At 34.7% G+C, this 16,823-nt stretch overlaps 1 protein-coding gene across 2 annotated transcripts in view; it reads right to left on the reverse strand.

Annotated features, from left to right (window-relative positions):
- The window catches only part of MAP4K5 (mitogen-activated protein kinase kinase kinase kinase 5), a 133,178-nt gene that overhangs the window by 60,231 nt on the left and 56,124 nt on the right, over nt 1–16,823 (reverse strand). For both annotated transcript variants that reach the window (XM_084980951.1, XM_084980952.1), the window contains 6 exons: nt 12,519–12,566; nt 12,382–12,424; nt 11,543–11,615; nt 4,676–4,807; nt 2,709–2,771; nt 443–524 (listed from right to left, as the gene is read on the reverse strand). In XM_084980951.1, the coding sequence (XP_084837077.1) occupies nt 443–524; nt 2,709–2,771; nt 4,676–4,807; nt 11,543–11,615; nt 12,382–12,424; nt 12,519–12,566 (441 nt within the window). The remainder of the gene's footprint in view (nt 1–442; nt 525–2,708; nt 2,772–4,675; nt 4,808–11,542; nt 11,616–12,381; nt 12,425–12,518; nt 12,567–16,823) is intronic.

A 16,823-nucleotide genomic window follows, 5' to 3' on the forward strand; every position in this document is an offset into this window, starting at 1 on the left:
TATACATTGCAATTACAGTTTTTCCCCCATTCTATAAATTTACTTAAGAAACCAAGAAAAGAAGTTAATTTTAGATGAAAGCAACATTTTTAAGAGTTTTCTGTAAGGCAGGGGTTGGCAAACTACAGCCCACAGGCAAAATCTGGTGCACTGCCCCCTTTTATAAATAAAGCTTTATTGCGTATGAAAGCCATATCTTTCATGTGTACCATCTTTGGTTGCTTTTGTGTTACAATGGCAAAACGGAGTAGTTGCAACAGAGACCATATGGTTCACAAAGGCCTAAAATATTTACTCTTTGGCTCTTTATAGAATGTTTGCTGATCCCCGCTGTAAGCAATCACTAATATTTTTATATTAAAAATCTGAATACTGATGTTCTTGTGATATGCCTATTTATTGCATGACTACAGAAAAATCTCCTATAAATTGAATGACTTACAGTCAGAAGTCTTTCAGCAGTTGGTCTTTTTTTTGGGTTTTTGGTTAGTGCTATTTTGACAAAATTATGGAATGTTGATGACCTTCAAATAAAAAAAGACATGTACAAAAATATTTCACTAATATTAGTTTTTTGGTGTTACTAGATAAAATTAACTTACAAGCAGTTAGAAAGATTGAAACACATGATTTTTTTCCTTAGGCCTCTTAGCTCTACATAAGCCAAAAAAACTAAACTCAAAGCACAGTACATCCCTTGGAGACATTTGTCTGCTTCACCTCAAGTAAAATGCAATTAGTTAACAGAAGAGTAATATAACTTTTAAAACGTACACTGAAAACTAGAAATGGGTAGGTGTGTCACCCATAGGGTTTATAACCTTGTGTTCTAGGTACCACTTAAGAATCAAAATGACCTCTTCTCATTTCCTAATTTATATGCTTTTGTAAATGTTCTGCTATACCAAGAGTTGGATGGCGTGAAGGGAGGGTGGGTAATGTGAGAGATTATTTAAACCCTTAAAAGGTCAATGAATCTCTTAGGAATGAGGACAGAGAAGAGGGAGCAATCTTAGTAACCAGAAGAGTTTTCCTGCCACCTGCACTGATGAAATGGGGAAAGGAAGAAGACGTAAGTTAAAGGAATTATATTTTGATTATTAATTAATAACAAAAAGAGATAACTGCACCATTGCCAAGATTCCACTGGAGGAGGGACTGGGCAAGAACCAATGAGAATAACCTTAGTCATGACCAATGACATCAATGACAAAGCATTTCTCTTCAGAGATATCAAATCGCTGCATTACATCTGATGGCCTGTGTGCATTACGTTTCCTGCCCAAATCCTCCAGCTCCAGTTGCTTAGGAACTTTGGGTAACAAAGAACAGGGAGAAACACATGTCAATACCAAAGAATACAGCTAGAAGGAGGATATAAACTTCTTTATTTCCACCATGTGATATACCTTTCATTCCAGGCATTACCTCTAGAATGGCTTGGCTCCTAAATAATACTATGCATAGACAGGCTAATAAAACGTAAAAAAAAAAAATTGTTTAGAACCTGTTTTAGGGACAGGCCTCTTAGAATCTGAAATAAGGTATGCACTGTCTCCCCAGAAAAAAAGGAATATACGTACAGAATTTGGGGGCCAATGGATCTCTCAAGAGAGGTCATCTAATTCTAGATGAAGAATTACTGAATTTAAGAATTTTTTCCCCTAGAAACTAAATAGTTGTAATTGTAAAGGGAACTTCTGCATAGCTCTGAGTTAAACACCATTGAACAAATGCAGGTTTTGATTACTTCCAGCTTTTTGCATTTAAGTAGTGATTTTTTAGATAACTACTACCATATTATTAAAACATGACTTATGACCTCTAGCAGCTTTGATTATGGTAAACCAATTAAGAATATGGAACCTTTTGTTTGTATAGTTTCTTTTACTAAATGTATGGAAAGTTATTACCAGAAAAACAATTTTCAATTTTTTTTTTGTTTTTTTTTGGGCCGCACCTGCGGCATACGGAGGTTCCCAGGCTAGCAGTCTAATCGGAGCTACAGCAACATCAGATCCAAGCCATGTCTGGTCTGCAACCTACACCACAGCTCATGGCAACATCACATCCTTAACCAATGAGCGAGGCCAGGGTTCGAACCCATAACCTCATGGTTCCTAGTCAGATTCGTTTCTGTTGCGCCACAACGGGAACTCCAATTTTCAATTTTTATTACCTAATTAGGAAGACATTTTGCAGAATATAAGAATAGGCAAATTGCTTAACTTCATATGAGAAGGAAGAGATTATGCAAATAAGTAATGACCTTTTGAAATATTAGGGAAGAAAAGTAGAGAAAAGCCGTAGGGATTGATTTTAAGTGTCACTGCATCTCAGAAACCTTGTTCTATCATCTTCCATGAAAGTCAACATGTCATTAACAAAAGTAAAGGAATACAAGGCAAAATATGAATCTCCAAAATCTTATTTATTTCAAAACCTTTCCTCACCACACCTTTTATCGAAGCTGCCAAAACATTAATAAAATGCTCAGAGTTTTACCACTGCAGCACATTATAAAGGAACACTGACTAGAAAATAAACCTAGATCCTTGCTATAGCTCTGCAAGTAAAACAGACAAATAACTTCAGGGAAACTGTTCAATGCCTCCGGGCTTCAGTTTCACCACCTATAAAATAACAGAACTGAACCTGTGTCCCTCTCAACCATAAAATGCTATAAATCTATATATTCTGTAACTCACCATTTTGTTTTGTCCTTTAGTTTCGGAGGCTGAAAATTACTTTTTGACATTAAGAAGAGGGCCCTGGAATAAAAATTTTAGTTAAAGAGCAATATAAACTACTTTTATTACTACACCTAGTAATTATAATCAATATTCTGTAGTGAATTTATACAAGACTACTACATATGTAGGTACTGAAGAAAACTAGTATGGGGTATTGCAATTAGTATTTTGTACATTGTATACCCTATGGAATTTTCTCCTGGCTATATAGAGGATCTTCACATTTCAAACAAGCTCTTACTTACAAGGCAAAGTAACCAAATGTTAGAGAAGGTTTTATTACCACACTGTTACATATATAATTAGTATTATACCTTAAGTGCTAGCCTATATAATTGTATGTCATTCTGTAACACACAGAAATGATATATTACTCAAACATTGGGCTGTATGTTTAACTGAAGATTAGCCTCTATAATTATTTTGGGTGTACAGGCAAATTATACCCACTTTCGAGTCTGTTTCCCCTTTTGGACAATAATTTTTTCACATTCTCTTGTTATGAATGGAACAGAAGTCAACCTGCAAGAGGACTGACTTTCTCAATGAACTGACCTTTGACCCATTTTCTATGGATTATGGGGGTAGAAGGATGGAGGATTTAAGAAGGGAGTATTTTAGTATTTCTTAGAAAACTCCTTCCACATTTCCAAGAAAACTCTTTAGTCATTTTTTTAAATACCAAAAATATTCTCTTTTTAAAAATTAAATGATTCATATATAAGGGAAAATTGAAAAAAAGTCCATATTCCTCCCACTCCAAGACATTATTTTAAGTTTCTGTGCTTCTTTTTAATCTATTAACCAATCACTAATCATTATAATTGTAATAGGTAACGCTATGTTTTGCTTTTTATCACTAATAATCAGTTTTCCATGTTGTTTTGGTTTATACTTATGTAACTACCTCCCTTTACTGCTAAATAATTTCCTTAACAATTTACCAATGACTGGATATTCAGATTTTTCCCTGGTAATCTTGAACTAGATAATTTTTAGCTTTTTCTTTTCTTGGATTATTTCCTAAGTTTTTCCAGTAGTGGAATCAGTGCAATATTTGTATTGCCCATAACAAATAACATTTAAATTATTTTCCTAAAGGCCTGTACTTAGCATCATTCCAGCTAAAAGCAGGTATCTTTAATTTGTATATCTTTAGTTCTGAGGTTAAATAGTTTTTCATGTTTCTTTGGTATCTGGTTACTTGCTCATAAATAATTTATCTTTTGCCCTTAAGGGTCTTTGAATGAGTTATTCATGTAATATATATTAATCTGCTATCTGTCATAAGTTAGAATACTTTCCCTGTTCTGTTGATTTTCTTTTTAACTTCATACTATTTACCTTAAAAGTTTAAATTTTAGCCTAATTTATATTTTCCTTTAAAATATTAAAAATCACTTCATAGTCTCTCAAAAGTTCTTTTTTCAGAGACAATATACCCTAAAACGTAAATGATTATACTAAGCATCTACCTCTTCATTATCCCTAGACAAACGAAAAAGAAACAGAATCAAATGAGAATAGAAAAAACTCATCTGCATCCTATCATTGTTTATAACTCCATTTAGGACCAAAAAAAAAAAAAAAAAGAAAGAAAGAAACATTTTTAACTAATGGAGGAATGGATAAAGACTTAAAAAGACTTTTTTTTTTTTTTAAATGATAACTGTTAAATCCTAGTATGATTACCAAGGGAAATTTATTCTATGGAAAATCATCACAGTATTGATGATTCACTCCCCATTGTCTTAGGAACAGCAATAGAAGAGATCAGGTTTTAGCTGAGATTATTCTTAAGTCCCCCAGAACACTTTTACTCTTTTAATATACTTTAAAATGAGCTTGGAATACCCAGTTGTCAGTATTTCACTCTCCCTTTAGACCTTGATAATAACTATAATTGCAAATACTGAGAACACCTCATTGGATGAAGATCAAACATAGGTGGTTGAAGTTCTCCAAGTTCAATTGCTGTTATTCCTACTGCCCAGATATCACAGAGTTGGTTGTAGCCACCATTCTTTTCTACTGCTGCAACTTCTGGGGCCATCCTAGAAGGAATTAATAAATACAACATTTTTGTGTTTTTAAAAATGATATGAAATCTTTTTGTTATATTCACTAGACTTCTTGGAGGAAAAGAGGCTGAGAGGCATTTACTAGGAAAGAAGAAACTTCACTAGAAAAGACCTAATAAAGACCATATAAATACATAGACACACACTTTTTTTAACACTTATTATTTAAAAATCGTGAATCCTCTTCTCTGAATACTGTTGCTCCGAGGAAAGAGTGTTTTGCCTTACTTTAGTTTCTGTTTTTTGTTTTTTGTTTTTTTGTCTTTTAGGGCCGCACTGGTGGCATATGGAGGCTCCCAGGCTAGGAGTCGAATTGGAGCTGTAGCCACCAGCCTAGGCCAGAGCCACAGCTGTGAGACCTACATCACAGCTCACAGCAATGCCAGATCCTTAACCCACTGAGCGAGGCCAGGGATCGAACCCGTGTCCTCATGGATATTAGTTGGGTTTGTTAACTGCTGAGCCATGATGGGAACTCCACCTTACTTTAGTTTCTGTTTCGTGAATCTTGTTTACAACATGGGAAAAGAAAAGGAGCACCTAAATTGCTATGAAGGTCAGAGAAAAGCTCCTAAAGGAGGTAAGATTGACAGAATGAATTAGCAGGGTGCTAAGGAGGGTTGAGGAGCCTGGACAGAGGAAACAAGTACAAAAGCAAGGAGATAGGAAGGCATGGAACACGTGGAGAAGTGATAGGACAGCGCTACTCAGTGTATGATCTTCAGACGGATATGGGGCTGTAAATAGCATGTTATCAGTGTGTGATAAGTACAGAAATTTGAAGTATTTATTCTTATCCACATATATGATCTTTTAAAATTCATTTTAAGTTTCTTTTACAAAAGTAACAATCTGTAATGGATAGAAAATGAAAAAAACAAAAACAAAAACAAACACCTTTAGGTCATTCACCACAGACAGTCTGAGAAGACCTAGAAAGAATTTGGAAAAATAAAACTCAGAGAGACAGGCTAGATAATGAATGGCTTACTGATCATATAAGGAAGTTTAGACTTTACCATGAAAATGAAAGATTTAATTATGAAGCCAACATGAAGGATGGTGTGAGAAGAGGTGAAACCAGAGTCAAGTAGATGAGTTAGAAGACTATTTCAAAAATACAAGGGGAAAAAGAAAGGCCTTTCCAAAGGCAGTGGCAGAAGGGATAGGATGAAAGGGGTTGACTGAAGAGACTAATCTGAGTATAAAATGCTTGTGGATATCAAAGTAGTGCTATTATCAAACAACTGTGGAATATATATAAGATTGAAGGTCAACTGAGTAGCTGAGTTGGAATTATCTATTTGGGTGTCAGTGGTGTATAATGATGGCACCTGAAGTTACAAAGCATAGGTGATATTGCTCAGGAGAGATATATTCTTTTGTTTTTTCATGTTTGTTATTTTTAAATTGATTGTTTATATTGAATATGCACAAGTTAGAAGTTGCTTTTGTATACACTTCTGTATATACTTAGATTACAAAAAGATGTATGACACTGTCTCTCAACTTAAGTGTGGTTAAGGATATAAAATATATATGTAGACATATATGCTATATGCAAATACATAATAATGGATGTAGGAATAAAGAGAAGAAAATGATCACATGAAGCAAGATGACTGAAGGCAAGTTTCACAGAGTAAAGAAGCTGAGTTGGAATCTAGAGAAAACATGAAATTCATTGCCTATGTCCACCAGAATCAATGGTGGCTTAATGGCAAGCAGAGCTGTGATCAAGCAGTCTATCATGGTAAAGAAAGGGAATGTGGGTGTCATTTTTAAGACAGGGCAAGACTTCTGATAAACACAGATGATGGATATACTAGGGAAGATATAAACATTATCTGGTATAGCAGGGTATAAAGAACTGATCATTTTGACTACAGAAGAGCACAGAGTCACAGAAAGAGACTGAGGAAAAAGTAGGCATGCAACGAAGGGAATTCTATAGGTAATCTAACTCACCTATGTTTAATTTATATTTAATTGATATTTACTGGGGCTTTGTTTGTTTTTCTGTTGTTTAAAGTCAAGTGTGTTGGAGTTCCCCAGTGGCCTAGCAGGTTAAGGATCCAAATTGTCACTATGGTGGCTCAGGTCACTGCTGTCGTGTGAGTTTGATCCCTGACCTGAGAACTTGCGCATGGCTCAGGCGCAGCCAAAAAAAATTTAAAAAGTCATGTGTTTTGAAGGGAATTTGGGATATATGAAAAATATGGAAAAAGCAAGTCAAACATTACCCCATCCAAAGAGAACCACTGTTGTGCACACTTTCATCCATAAATTTTAAACACATACACATCTACAGAAAGGGATTATTTGTATATGTTACTTTTTATATTCTTTTTTTTTTTTTTTTTTTGTCTTTTTGCTATTTCTTGGGCCGCTCCCGTGGCATATGGAGGTTCCTAGGCCAGGGGTCGAATTGGAGCTGTAGCTGCCGGCCTATGCCAGAGCCACAGCATTGCTGGATCCAAGCCGCGCCTGCAACCTACACCACAGCTCACGGCAACACTAGATCATTAACCCACTGAGCAAGGGCAGGGACCGAACCCACAACCTCATGGTTCCTAGTCGGATTCATTAACCACTGTGCCACGCCGGGAACTCCATATTCTTTCTTTGATTCACGGTGTATCATGAACCCATCCACTGACCATTCACCTTTTACAACATGATTTTAAATATTGGCAACTTATTCCATTGGTCTGAATGACTGTACATAATTTCCTTAATCAATTCCTGTTGCATATGCATACGTTCTCTCAAATTTTAACTATTAAAGCACTGTGATAAGCTCTTCATTTATAAATTTTATGTCTCTCTGATAAATCACTACAAGTGGAATTGAGACTAAAGAACATAAACATTGCTTAAGGTTTTTTAAAAACACTGTTGCCAAATTATCCTTCAAAAATATTCTACTAATTTCCACTTCCACTGCCAAATATTCAGGGATAGTGAGAGGTATTACCCATGCTTCCAAATACTTCCCAATTTAATAGAAAAGAATACCATTGCTTATTTAATTTGCATTTCTGGCCATCATTGGGGAAAACAATTTTCTTATTTTATAAGATCTTATATATTTTGATAACTGCTTCTAGCAAAACCTGCTTTTATTTGGATATTAAGAACTTATACATTAAAGATATTAAAATCTACTTTGTCATATTTTATTTCTTGGTTTGTTACTTGCCGTTTATTTAAGTTGGTAGGCATATAAAAGTTTTATTTATTTATTTTTTACTTCCCTAATACATTATTTTCTTTTTCTACTGTTCAGTATGGTTACTCAGCTACACATAAATGTATACATTCTTTTTTCTCACATTATCATGCTCCATCATTAGTGCCCAGACATAGTTCCCAGTGCTACACAGCAGGATCTCACTGCTAATCCATTCCAAAGGCAATAGTCTGCATCTATTAATCCCACACTTCCCATCCATATCACTCCCTCTCCCTCCCTCTTGGCAACCACAAGTCTATTCTCCAAGTCCACAATTTTCTTTTCTGTGGAAAGGTTCATTTGTGCCGTATATCAGATTCCAGATATAAGTGATATCATATGGTGTTTTGTCTTTCTCTTTCTGACTTACTTCACTCAGTATGAGAGTCTCTAGTTCCATCCAGGTTGCTGCAAAATGGCATTATTTTGTGCTTTCTTATGGCTGAGTAGTATTCCATTGTGTATATATACCACCTCTTGCTAATTCAATCATCTGTCAATGGACATTTGGGTGTTTCCATGTCCCAGCTATTGCGAATAGTGTTGCAATGAACATGCAGGTGCATGTGTCTTTTTCAAGGAAAGATCTGTCTGGATATATGCCCAAGAGTGGGATTGCTGGGTCATATGGTAGTTCTATGTATAGATTTCTAAGGTATCTCCATACTGTTCTCCATAGTGGTTGTACCAGCTTACAGGCCCACCAACAGTGCAGGAGGGTTCCCTTTTCTCCCACACCCCCCCAGCATTTGCTGTTTGTGGACGTATTGATGATGGCCATTCTGACTGGTGTGAGGTGGTATCTCATGCTGGTTTTGATTTGCATTTCTCTAATCATCAGGGATGTTGAGCATTTTTTCATGTGCTTGTTGCCCATCTGCATATCTTCCTTGGAGAAATGTCTGCTCAGGTCTTTTGCCCATTTTCCCGTCGGGTTGTTGGCTTTTTTGCTGTTGAGTTGTTTAAATTGTTTGCATATTTTAGAGATGAAGCCCTTGTCAGTTGCATCATTTGAACCTATTTTCTCCCACTCTGTAAGCTGTTTTGTTTTCTTTTTGGTTTCCTTTGCTGTGCAAAAGCTTGTCTGTTTGATTAGGTCCCATGGGTTTATTTTTGCTCTTATTTCTATTGCTTTGGGAGACTGACCTGAGCAAACACTTGTAAGGTTGATGTCAGAGAATGTTTTGCCTGTGTTCTCTTCTAGGAGTTTGATGGTGTCTTGTCTTATATTTAAGCCTTTCAGCCATTTGGAGTTTATTTTTGTGCATGGTGTGAGGGTGTGTTCCAGTTTCATTGCTTTGCATACAGCTGTCCAGGTTTCCCAGCAATGCTTGCTGAAAAGACAGTCTTTTTCCCATTTTATGTTCTTGCCCCCTTTGTCAAAGATTAATTAACCATAGGTGTCGGAGTTTATTTCTGTTCTCTATTCTGTTCCATTGGTCTGTCTGTCTGTTTGGGTACCAGTAGCACCCTGTCTTGATGACTGTGGCTTTGTAATATTGCTTGAAGTCTGGAAGAGTTATGCCTTCTGCTTTTTGTTCCTCAGAATTGCTTTGGCAATTCTGGGTCTTTTGTGGTTCCATATAAATGTTTGGATTGTTTGTTCTAGTTCTGTGAAAAATGTCATGGGTAATTTGATAGGGATTGCATTGAATCTGTAGAATGTTTTGGGCAGTATGGCCATTTTTACAATATTAATTTTTCCAACTCAGGACATGGGATATCTTTCCATTTCTTTGTATCTTCTTTGATTTCCTTGATTAGTGTTTTATAGTTCTCAGCATATAAGTCTTTCACCTCCTTAGTCAGGTGTATTCCCAGGTATTTGATTTTTTAGGGCACAATTTTAAAAGGCATTGTATTTTTGCATTCCTTTTCTAATATTTCATTGTTAGTAAATGGAAATGTGACTGGTTTCTGAATGTTAATCTTATATCCTGCTACTTTGCTGAATTTGTTGATCAGTTCAAGTAGTCTTTGGATTGAGTCCTTAGGGTCTTCTATATATAGTATCATGTCATCTGCATACAGTCACAATTTTACCTTTTCCAATTTGGATACCTTTTATTTCTTTTGTTTGTCTGACTGCTGTGGCTAGCACTTCCAGTATCATATTGAATAGCAGTGGTGAGAGTGGGCATCCTGGTCTTGGTCCAGGTTTTAGTGGGAAGGCTTTCAGCTTTTCTCCATTGAGTATTAGATTTGCTGTGGGTTTGTCATAAATGACTTAATGTCAAGGTATGTTCCCTCTATACCCACTTTGGTAAGAGTTTTTATCATGAATGGATATTGAACTTTGTCAAATGCCTTTTCATTATCTATTGAGATGATCATGTGGTTTTTTACTTTTCTTTTGTTAATGTGGTGTATGACATTGATTTGCATATGTTGAACCACGCTTGTGAACCTGGGATGAATCCCACCTGGTCGTGGTGTATGATCTTTTTTTTTATATATTGTTGGATTCAGTTGGCTAAAATTTTGTTGAGAATTTTGGCATCTCTAATCATCTCACGCAGTTAAACCTACCAACAAATCTAGCAATGTTTTATGATTTATACCAGGAAAGGCTTACTCAGCTATTACTTACGGTCACTAATAGTTCTTTTGGTTTCATTTTTATATTAACTATTTGAATATGCAACTTTTTATCAAACTGAGCATTTTTATTATATAACTTGTGAATTTTATTTTTAAAGAAATTTAGCAATGTGCGTTTTAAAACTTTATATAAAAACTTTCTAATGAGATAAACAGTGAACGTTTCAAATCTAGTATAGTATCAGCCCTGACCAGTAACTATGAGGTTCCATATACAATTTATTTTGACAGTAGTTATGAGGTATGGAGCTACTTTAAAATTCTTTCCAAATAATAAACTATCCAAGCACTGCATATTAGAGCACCTAACCATTCATATAAACTTTAAATGCCACCTTTTATAATACATACTAAATTATTTTACATATTAAGGTTTATTACTAGGTTTTCTATAATATTTCGATTATTGAACTTTGGTAATGAAAGCAGTGTTTTAGAAAGATTATTTTGTCAGTAACTGGTAGGGTACATTAGAAGTAGGGTGGAGGTGATGATTAATGGCAGGGTAGGATACATGAGTTTAACAACCAGAAAGTGAAGTTATAGATCAAGATAGAAGAAATACTGTAAGAAAGGGTAACAAAATGACAAGTGATTGTAACATGATATTTTTTTGGAAAATCTTATACCTATGAGTCCTCTCAACACAAAATCCCAAGGATGGTAGGAATTATCAGAAGTTTAACACAGGGAAAGCTGGACAATGAAAAAGAGTATCAAAGTTCCCTACCCCAAGCATAACTATGGTAGTATCAAGGAGCACACAAGTTTTCAATCTCCAGTTAAGTATGAATTGTATAACTAGTATCGATGCTGATCACTAACATTGAAGAAATGAAAAAGCACAAAATTCAGTCAAAATAATATCTTACCAGTAAGGAGTGCCAATGAAAGATTTTCTTTTTGCAATGGTAGCTGTTATTTTTGCAGCCACGCCAAAGTCAGCTGGTGGGGAAAAAGCACAAAAGAAAATTTTAGTTTTCAATAAAACCACCAATATTTTTAAACTATACCCTTTGGCATGCCATTATTAATAATTCGGATAGCAATGCTAGAGAAATGTATATAAATTGAATACCTAAATCTCTTCTTACTTGGTTCATAAGATAATCATGAAGAGAAAAGAGCTTACTAGAATGAAAATATATTTTATTAAGAACAAAGTTAATGAAAATATTTTCATTACAAGCACCTGGAGTTAATTTGGGGGAAAAAAAGAGCAGAAAATAAAAGACCTACTTGGATTTCTTTTATTCTAACAGAACTAGGCTAGTATTTTGGTGCTATTTTTAAAAATCTCCTTTTCAATGAATAAGCCTTTTTATTGTTATTGTTAAATATAGTTGTAAAAGGCTGAAGATGCATAAAGTTGCCAGACACTACAGGATTTTACTCCTGTTCCTATTAATTTTGATGATGGAATAATATTCTCTAAATTGATTTATCACAGTTTAACAGTTTTTCTACTGCTAGACCTATATTCCCATTTTTTCTCTTATAGTAATGTTACAATTAATACTTTCATGATTATGGCTCTTTTTAATCTTTAGGGTTAATTTCCTTAAACAAAATCTTAGGAGTAAAATCACTGAGTCAAAAGATGAACATTATTATGGTTCTTCATAAGAACATTAAATATGTATAATGTAAATTCTCATTTAAAATTTTATGGTAATTTTTTTACAAAAAAATGTTAGGAAAAATAACATACCTAATTTTACATCACCATGATCTGTCAATAAAATATTTGCACCCTAAAACAAAAATATAAATAATATTAAATTGTCATCAAAAAACTCCATTCAATAGATTATCAATTCAAATAGAGTTTGAGTTAAATATACTTACTTTGATATCTCTATGCATTTTGCCTTTGGTATGCAAATAGGCAAGACCCTGAAGTTAAGAAAAAAAAGTGTGCGTTAGCAAAAGTGCAAACTTGACACCTAAATTTTCTACTTAAATTCTTACTAAATAAGCAAAACTAGAATTTCCTTTTGAGGAGAAAACCTAGATGAGTTTCTTTTTACTAATTAATATTTACCATATTTTAATATTTTTATTTCATTTTCTGCTAAAAATCAGAAATACTTTACTATAAAACCATCACCATAATCAAGATAATGAACATATCCACCACTCCCAAATGTCTTTCCCACATACAAACATTGATCTACTTTTTGTTCCTACAGATAATTATTAAATTTTCCAATTTTATGTAAATGGAATCATTCAGTGTATATACTTTTTTGTCTGGTTTCTTTCATTCACAGTAATTAATGTGACATTCCCTGTTAATGTTATCAAATTCCATTCTTTATTACCATGTAGTATTCCACTGTACAAATAATACAGAATTTGTTTATCCATTCACCTGACAACACACAGACATTTGGGTCACTGGGCTAGTTACTGCCAGTTTTTGGCTAGTGTATATAAACCTACTATGAAGACTGACATCAAGTGTTTGTATGATTTTTCCATCTTGGATAAATATCTAGGAGTACAATGGCTGGATCATATGGTGGTATAAGTTTAAATTTTTAGGAAACTGCCAGAGTGTTTTCCAAAGCAGCTGTTGCCATTTTACATTGAAACTGGCAGTGTATGAGTTCCAGTTAATCCACCTGCTCACCAAACTTCCCAAGGTTAAGGTTTTTCTTTTTCTTTTCTTTTTTTTTTTTTTGCTTTTTAGGGCCACATCTGCAGCTTATGAAAGTTCCCAGGCTAGGGATTGAATCAGAGCTATAGCTGCCAAGCTACACCACAGCCACAGCCACACCAGATCCGAGCTTGTCTGCGATCTATGCCAGAGCTCATGGTAATGCTGGATCCTTAATCCACTGAGCAAGGCCAGGGATCAAACCCACATCCTTGTGGATACTAGTTGGGTTCATTACTGTTAAGCCACAATGGAACCTCCCCAAGGTCAGTATTTTTAATTTTAGCCATTCTAATTGATGTGTAGCAGTATTTCATTATGGTTTTAATTAACACTTTTCTAATAACTACTGATATTGAACATCTTCTCTATGACTTATTTGCCATCTATATAGCTTCTTTGGTGAAGTGTCCAAACCTTTTGTCCATTTGTTTTTTTACATATGGTGTGAAATATGGTTCAAAATTCATTTTTTTGGATATGGATGTTCAATTATTTCAGAACCATTTATTGAAAAGCCTACCCTTTCTCCATTAAATTATCTTTTCAGCTCTGTAAAAAATTATTAGTTATATTTGTGTGGATTTTTTTTCTGATCTTTTCATTCTGTTCTACTGAACTATTTATCTGCCCTTATGCCAATCCCACTACACTTTGATTAGCGTAGCTTTTTAAGTCTTGAAATTGCTACTATTGGTCCTCAAATTTTTTTTTTTCACAACTCTTTGACTATTCCAGGTCCTTTGTGTTTCCTTAGGAATTTTAGAATTGGCTTGTCAGTTTATACAGGATTAAAAAAGCTTCCTTTGATTCTTTCTTTTTTTTTAATTTTAATTTTTATTTATTTATTTAGTCTTTTTGCCATTTCTTGGGCCGCTCCTGCGGCATATGGAGGTTCCCAGGCTAGGGGCTGAATCAGAGGTGTAGCCGCCGGCCTACGCCAGAGCCACAGCAACGCGGGATCCGAGCTGCATCTGTGACCCACACCACAGCTCACAGCAACACCGGATCCTTCACCCACTGAGCAAGGGCAGGGATCGAACCCGCAACCTCATGGTTCCCAGTCAGATTCGCCAACCACTGCGCCACGACAGGAACTCCTAAACAGCATTTTTTGATGTCACTTTGCTTTTGAGTTTTTACTGGTTTTTTTTGGCTGCACCTGAGGCATGCAGAAGTTCCCAGGCCAGGGATCATATCTGTTGCCATAGCAGTAACAACGCCAGATCCTTAACCCACTGAGGCACCAGGGAAATCCAAGTGGTATTTTTCTAAATTTTAATTTCTGTTGCCAGTGTATGGAAATCCAATTGATTTTGTATATAGAGCCTGAATCTTGAAATCTTCCTACTCTCACTTATTAGTTGTAGTAGTCCCTTTGTAGATTCTATTCCATTTTCTACATAGATGATTATGCAGTCTGTGAATAAAGCTTTACTTATTTGTAACTGAGATTTTTTTTTTTTGTCACTGCCTTCTCTTTTTGCACTGGCCTAAACCTCTAGTACAATGTTAAGAAAAAGTGGAACATTCTTACCTTGTTTGATTAACGTTGGTGGGAAAGCATCTAGTCTTTTACCATTAAGCATGATTTAGCTATAGGTTTTTCATAAATGCTCTTTATCTGGTTGAATAAGTTCCTTTCTATTCTCAGTACAGTAAGAATTTTTTTTTTTATCAGAAATGAATGTTGGATTTAGCTAAATGCTTCTTTTGTATCTATTTAGATGATAATGCAGTTTGTCTTTTCTTTTTGTTTGCTAATATTATCAATTACTTGAAATGATTTTTGAATGTTAAATCAACATCACATTCCAGAATAAACCCCATTTGTTTAAGATTTATTATCTTTTTAATGTATTATTCGATTACCTTTGCTTTTATATTCTTCTTTAATTTTTGTATCTACCTTGACAAAGGATGTTAGTCCATAGTTTTGTTCTCTTATAAAGTCTGATTTTGATTTCAAAGCAATGCTGGTCCATAAGATGATTTGGAAGGTATTCCCTATTCTTCAATTTTCTATAAGAGTGTGTTGGATTGGCATTATTTCTTCCTTAAATGTTTGGTAGAATTTATCCATGACATCATCTGGCTTGAAAGCGTCCTTTGTAGGGAATAGACAGAGGACTATTGAGATGATTTCTAATTGAGTGAGTAAAAAAGTTTATGTCTCTCAAGGAAAATGTCCCTTTTCATTCCATCTAAGTTGCAAGCTTTTTTGGAATAAAGCTATTCATAATATTTCTTAGTTATAGAATATCCATGTTATACCTTTAATATTTATAGATTTTGTCATAATGTTCTCTTATTTTCGTATCTTCTCTTATTCTTCCCTGATAATCTGGCTGAAAATTTATCAACTTTGTTGATCTTCTCAAAGAATCAATTTTAGTTTCATTGATTTTTCTGATATTTTTCTACTATACATTTCATTGATTTCCATTCTGAGCTTTATTATTTCCTTTTGCATCTTTTTCTAATTCCTTAAGGTGGAACTTGAGGATTGTATTCTGTGAGTTCAACTTTTTTAGAATCTCACAAATAAGTGAGAGTCTATTTAAAAGTGAGTATATATCTTCTGTGCCTAGCTTAGTTCACTTAGCATAGGATCCTCCAGGTTCATCCGTGCTGTCACAAATGACAGGGCTTCCTTCATTTTTATGGCTGAATAATATTCCATCATATATATAAACCATGACTCTTTGTCCATTCATCTGTCAATAGACACCAGATATGGAAATTTGTCAGCGCAGTAGAGTTTTAAAATTGGAACTGATATCTTAGAGGTCATTCCTTCCAAAGCCTTACTTGGGGAACCACAACCACAGCAGATGGTCATATACCAGGGCCAGAATGCAAATTCAAATTTTTGTTTCATTTTTTACTTCCATTCCATACTCTATCCATTATTTAACAATGCAATGAACTTTGGAAATTAAAATATAAAGAAAATTAATCTGTCAACAATTCTCTGCTATGAGTACATGATTAGTTTTCTGTTTTCTGTGGATACAAAAAGGTAGATTTCTGGAGTTCCTGCTGTGGTGCATTGGGTTAAGAATTCGACTGCAGTCGCTTGGGTTGCTGCAGAGGCACGGGTGTGATCCCAGGCCTGATACAGTATGTTATGATCCCAGGCCTGGTACAGTGTGTTAAAGGACCCAGCACTGCCACATCTGGGGCACAGGTCGCAGCTGTGGCTCAGATTCAATCCCTTGCCCAGGAACTTCCACATGCTGTGGGTGTGGCCATAAAAAAAAAAAAAAGGTTTCTATGTTATAGGATTATTACAGAAATATATGATACATTGAAGAAATTTATTTTACATATATCTAACAAACTTAGCATGGTATGTCTTTTAAAGTATGTGGAAGCCAACTCTTTTTGAAATTAGAGCTTTCTCTTAAATCAGATCAAACTCCCAATTTCTAAATATGGAAGAACAACATATAAAGCATCAATTTCACTTCTAAATAAACTACACAATC

Source organism: Sus scrofa, chromosome 1 (assembly GCF_054392235.1).
Source record: "Sus scrofa isolate SSC_HxYL_T2T_F1_AM1 chromosome 1, Sscrofa_HxYL_maternal_Yorkshire_Landrace_v2.0, whole genome shotgun sequence".
Taxonomy (NCBI): Eukaryota; Metazoa; Chordata; class Mammalia; order Artiodactyla; family Suidae; genus Sus; species Sus scrofa.